This window comes from Octopus bimaculoides, chromosome 12 (genome assembly GCF_001194135.2).
Source record: "Octopus bimaculoides isolate UCB-OBI-ISO-001 chromosome 12, ASM119413v2, whole genome shotgun sequence".
Classification (NCBI taxonomy): Eukaryota; Metazoa; Mollusca; class Cephalopoda; order Octopoda; family Octopodidae; genus Octopus; species Octopus bimaculoides.
The window spans coordinates 8444391-8450314 of record NC_068992.1 but is presented as its reverse complement, the minus strand read 5'-3'; the positions used below and the strand labels follow the sequence as shown (position 1 = coordinate 8450314).

At 33.1% G+C, this 5924-nt stretch overlaps 1 protein-coding gene across 1 annotated transcript in view; it reads right to left on the bottom strand.

The window, feature by feature from the left end:
- Window positions 1–828: 828 nt before the first annotated feature.
- Window positions 829–5924, bottom strand: part of LOC106880177 (sodium/calcium exchanger 2) — a 33513-nt gene continuing 28417 nt past the window's right edge. Inside the window, exons 10-11 of the mRNA XM_014930023.2 lie at window positions 5236–5411; window positions 829–1321 (exon numbers count right to left, since the gene is read on the bottom strand). Coding sequence (XP_014785509.1) covers window positions 1178–1321; window positions 5236–5411 — 320 coding nt within the window. The 3' untranslated portion in view covers window positions 829–1177. The remainder of the gene's footprint in view (window positions 1322–5235; window positions 5412–5924) is intronic.

Sequence of the window (5924 nt, the reverse complement as noted above, 5' to 3'; positions counted from 1 at the left end):
ATATATATATATATATATATATAGATGTTCCGGATTTTTGTTACATTTCTGCCCTATGGAATTTTAAAACTTACCACTCAGCTGGCTCACATCACCCACCACCACACTCTCTCTCCTTCTCAATACCTTCTCTTTGTGCCTCCCTATCAATCTTCACATCCCTTTCTATGCTTTTATTTCTTTTTTTTTTTTCAATTTTGACTTCATAACTTTTGACATTTTTGTTTGAAAATATTTAAATATTTATTTATCTTTGTTAGTAATTCTGCCACATATGCCTCTGATAATTTCCTTCATAAAATCAAACAAATATGTTTATACGCATACGTCAACACAGAAACACATATTCACATAGAAATACAAAGGGAAAACATTGTATTTTTGTTTATATTCATTTTGAATGTGTTATCAATTTTTTCTTTGCCTTTCCACATAAATATTATCTTAATAGGGAATTTTCTGGTTTTCTTCTTCATAGTGTTATATATTTCACATGTAGTCAGTCACACTACTGATAGCTTTACTGATTATATGCATGTGTGTGTGTACACACACACACACACACACACACACACACACACACACACACACACACATATGTAGACAGACAGAGAGAGAGAGAGAGAGAGAATCTCAAAAACATGTATGTAAAATATATATACATGCAGACATATAATTATATACATGAAGTATATGATTATATGGATGTGTGTTTGTGTGTGTGTATATATATATATATATATATATATATATATATATATATATATAAACATATATGTGTATACACACATATATTTATATACATGAAGTATATGATTATACATGCATATGTGTGTGTGTGTGTGTGTGTATATATGTGTATATATATAGATATATATATACATATATATCTATATATCTGTTTATATATAAAAACGTATATGTATACACACATACATATATATAGTTAATGTATATATATATATGTGTGTGTGTGTATATATATGTATATATATGTTCTTTCCTTATTTCCAAACTGTGTCACTGTTTTAACGAAAATACTTATATACTTTTTTTTATTTACTTATTCGTTCATTCATTCTTGTGTTGGTTGTGAGTGTTGTGTTCAAAGCTGTGATAGGAGTATATCAAGCTTTTTATTCAACCACACTATTGTCATGACAAAGCATTCTACATGCTACAACATGTTGAGCCAAGGGAGAATATTGACATCATATGCTTTGGCACCAATTATGCATATATATGTTACCCATAAGAGAAATAAGAATAGGCTGCACAGCCGTGAAACACACCAAGATCCTCCCAGTTCACCACCGACGACCTGTAAAGAAATTATGAGACAAATATAGAATTATCGTAAGATCATTGTTAAGAGAAATGTCACCGGATACAGGAGACAAAAACAGAAAAGCATATAGGTATAGGAGAGAGATATTAAGTGAAAACGCAGGAAATGCCTTTGATAATTCTTTTCTCTGGTTTATTTTGGGAGAAGGGGACAATAACTATGATCTTTGTAGGCTCTCTAAGACTGATGAGATCTTTCTATAATATTTCCATTCACATCTTGGATGCTCTGTAAGAATATAAATCACTTCTAAATCCTTCACTGATACTTTATCTTATTGACCCCTAAATAAATGAAAGGCAAAGCTGACCTCCCTTCTTATATTCCCATTCATGTTTTGGATACTTTATATGAATATTAAATCAACCGCCTTGCATTTCTACTTTGCTTTATCAATCCTGTGAGGATGACAGCAAAGCTGATAATTTCCCCTTCTATCATAATACCATTCACTGCTTGGATGCTTTATAAGAATATTATATCATCTCTAGTACTTGACAGGTTCTTTGTTTTATCAACCCTGACAGGATGATGGCAAAGTTGACCACTTTTCTTGTATGATAATTCTATTCATATCCAGGATGCTTAAGAGGAATACCAAACTGACTCAGGTCCTAGAGTGGCACTTTATGTTATAGAAAATATTTACCTCAGAAAGATTAAAGGTAAAGTTAGCTTAGTGCAAAGGGTTATAAGTAATTACTGCAACATAGTTTGTCTGATGCATTAACAATTCTGCCAAATCCTCTCTTAATTCTTTAGTATTTAAACCAACTGTATCCAGCCAAAATATTCTACCTGTTTTATGTTCAAACTGGCTAGATCTGGTGTATCACACCTACCCTACAATGTCATTCTAAAAATAAACAATCACATCAAGACCTTGAAGTTAGAAAATGGTGCATGATTAATTCAAAACGATTTGAATGAATAAGCATTACATTTGACAGAGTAATCTGAATGCTAGAGGGTTAATGACATAAATACTTAAAAAACCATCACCTTTTTTCCCTTTTGGTACCTAATACCTCTGATTGCCATTCATAAAGTGCAGTTGAAACTATGGTATTTAAAAATACAAATTTTTTTGTTGTTGTTTTTGTCGTCATCATCGTCATCATCATCATCATCATCTTTTAATGCCCACTTTATCATGTTTGAATATCTCTCCTACTATTTCAATTGGAACAACTATGTGTTTGTTCTTCCTTCCTATCGTTATCTTGCTTTTTACATCATTTTTTGTTTCTGTTTTCTTTTACATACAAAATGTTCTTCTTAATCAATATCATTGACAAAAACAGAGATGACTAAATTCCTCACCTCCTTTCTTAATATTTCCTTTAAAAAGATTCAAGTAGTTCTCTCATGTATTCCAGAAACACATTGCAGCAGAATAGTGAAAATGCACCCTTTTCTGAACCTGACAAACCAGTCACTTGTAAACTTTTCCCATGTTAATATAACATGTACTATTGATAAGCTGGTGTTATATTTTCTCATAATAAACCTCAATTTCTCTCCATGTCAATTTCTCCCATCTGTGTTTCTCTGAGTAGAATTTTAGTATAATTTTTTATTGTTGGTTTCATTCAAGCAAGGGAAACATAGAGCAAAACCTTACTCTGATGGTTAATTAAACTAGTTTTATGATTGTTTTCACACTTTTTGATGTTTCCCTTCTCTGGTTATTGTATAAAATTTGATTCAGTCCATTTCATGGGCCATTCTCCAGCACATGAAATACTGTCTTTTCAGTCATACTGGGGCACAACTTTGAATGGTTTAGGCAAAACAAATAAACTCCAGTTTTCAAGTGATAGTGAGAACAAACACAAATAAACACGTGCACATGTGTACACACACAATGAATTGCCACACAGTTTCCATCTACAAAAATCATAATGCACTGATCGGGCCACTGCTATAGTCAAGACCCAAGGTGCCATGCAGTGGAACTGAACCTGAAAATATGGTTACAAAGTGAGCTTCATAACCTCACAGCCGTAGCTGTAAAACAAATTAACAAATTATACAAAGAATATTCAGCGATATGTTCATCTTCCTACTTTAACAGTTCTACATTATACAATATTACCTGTTCCAGGTGATATATTTACTTTCCTGATTATTTGTGTAACTTCTGAAATGATTTCTTTCTCCTGTACATCAAAGGAAGTTTCTTTGCTTAATTCTTTTAACATGTTGCTATCTATCTCCAGTTTATGTCTGCAACATTCTTCAAAGTATTATTTCTATCTCCTTTACTTCATTTAGCTTGCTTAGCAGGTTGTCATCGACAACTTTATTTTTAGGTATCCATTCTTTGGTTAGCTCTTTAACCATTCGATATGTTTTCTTATTTTATTTTCTCTGTGGATTCTTTCTGTTTCTTCACATCTTTTGTTAACCTATGTACATATCTTTTCCTGCCCACATTTCCTTTTTCTAAAACTTTCCTCTTGGCCAATTCCTGCAGTTTTGTTTTCATAAAGATTTTGTTTCAGATCTCTTCTTTCATCACAACTAATTAAAGCATCTTTATTTATATGGATTCTTAACTTTTTTCTTTCATACAAAGAATTCTGACAGCTCTTGTTATTCTTCAAATGCACCAGTTAATCTTCAAATGCACCTGTTAATTCCTGAACCTTGCCTCTAATTATAATGATTAAGGTTTAATGTGAGAACACTTCTCTTATCTGTGCTTTAAATTCTGCAATATTCAGGATTTAAAATTTTTCAAGATAGTATTTTATTTTCAAAGCTTAGTTCTTCACGAGTGATTTGAATTTAATTTTTATTGTCATAATTAAAAGTTCGTTAACCCTGCTTATATTTGCACCTGGCTGGTAAAACTTGGAGTTTTAGCTTCATTTATAATCCACTATTATTGTTTTTTTGATGAGAATAAAATTAAACTGGTTATATTATATCCCCGCTAGTAAATTCTAGTTTATAGCTCTTGATAGCTTGCACTGTGTATTATATTTGCTGTAAATAGTTTGTGTTGTTTTGAAAATTCTAATTATACTCCCCTGTTACTAGTTTGCTTTTTTTTTTATTCCAAGTCATATTTAGCAACAGTTCACTTCCAAGTTTCAGGAGCATCTGATACAATTTTTGCATTCCAATTCAGCTTGAATTATAAATACATCTTTTTCATTATGTTTGCCAAATTTCACTTCTTGTGGATCTTGCTAGAATTTCTCCACCACTTATTTATCATTATAGTTGCAAGTCAGATCGTACATTTGGATGGTTAACTCTTTACCAATCAGATTACTTATTCATTCCAATTGTTTTGAATTAATCATGCATTATCTCATTGCTTTGAGATTTCAATGATGTGCTGTTTATCTTGTTATGAGATCACCATGTTGTGCACATATGGTTGTGATGCATGTGCCTGGTGTACCCTTACCAGACAGGCAGTCATAATGGATATATTAGGCTTCATATATTTGTACCCCAGTGTCACTTTAATGGCATGCACTACTCTCTCACTCAACAACAACAACAATAACAACAATCCTTTCTACTATAGATAAACAGCCTGAATTTTGGGGAAGGGAATAGTCATTTGCATCAACCCCAGCAAAGCATTTTATTTGGCGTGCTAATAATTCTGCCAATTTAATGCTTTCATAATAATAATAATAATAATAATTTCAAATTTTAGCACAAGACCAACAAGTTTCGGGTAGTGGCTAGTCAATTACATCAACCCCAGGACTCAACTGGTACTTATATTATTGACTCCAAAAGGATGACTAGCAAAGTTGACCTTGGCAAAATTTAAAGCCAGAATGTAAAGATGGACAAAATGCCGCAAAGCATTTTGCCCGGTGCAGGCAAAGAAGAAGAATAGAAATATTATCACTTACCAGTCTACGAAACACTAGTAAAATAATGCAAATGAGACCACAAATTGTGAAAAGTGTAACACTGGATGCTAAGTTATTGTTGGTCACCAAGAAGGATTCACCTTTGATAGTGTAGTACATACTACATATAACCCAGGGAAGTCCAAGTCCTAGGAAGACATTCACGCTGTTGCTGCCTGTAAACAATAAACAGAGTAGATACAATATACTGATGTGGATGCAAGCATGTGAATATGTGTGTGCATGCATGTGTGTGTGTTTATGTATTTGTGTGTGTGTATATATATATATATATATATATATACAGGGTGTCCCAGAAGTCACGCATCAATCCTGATTAAAAAAAAAATACACCTTTATTGAATTAAATAAAATAAATTGCGTCAGAATGCTGCGTGACTTCTGGTACACCCTATATCATCATCATCATCGTTTAACGTCCGCTTTCCATGCTAGCATGGGTTGGACGATTTGACTGAGGACTGGTGAAACCGGATGGCAACACCAGGCTCCAATCTAATTTGGCAGAGTTTCTACAGCTGGATGCCCTTCTTAACGCCATGCCCTTCCTAACGCCAGCCCTTAATATATATATGTGTGTGTGTGTGTGTGTGTGTGTGTGTGTGTTGGCACTCCGTCGCTTACGACGTCAAGGGTTCCAGTTGATCCGATCAACGGAACAGCCTGCT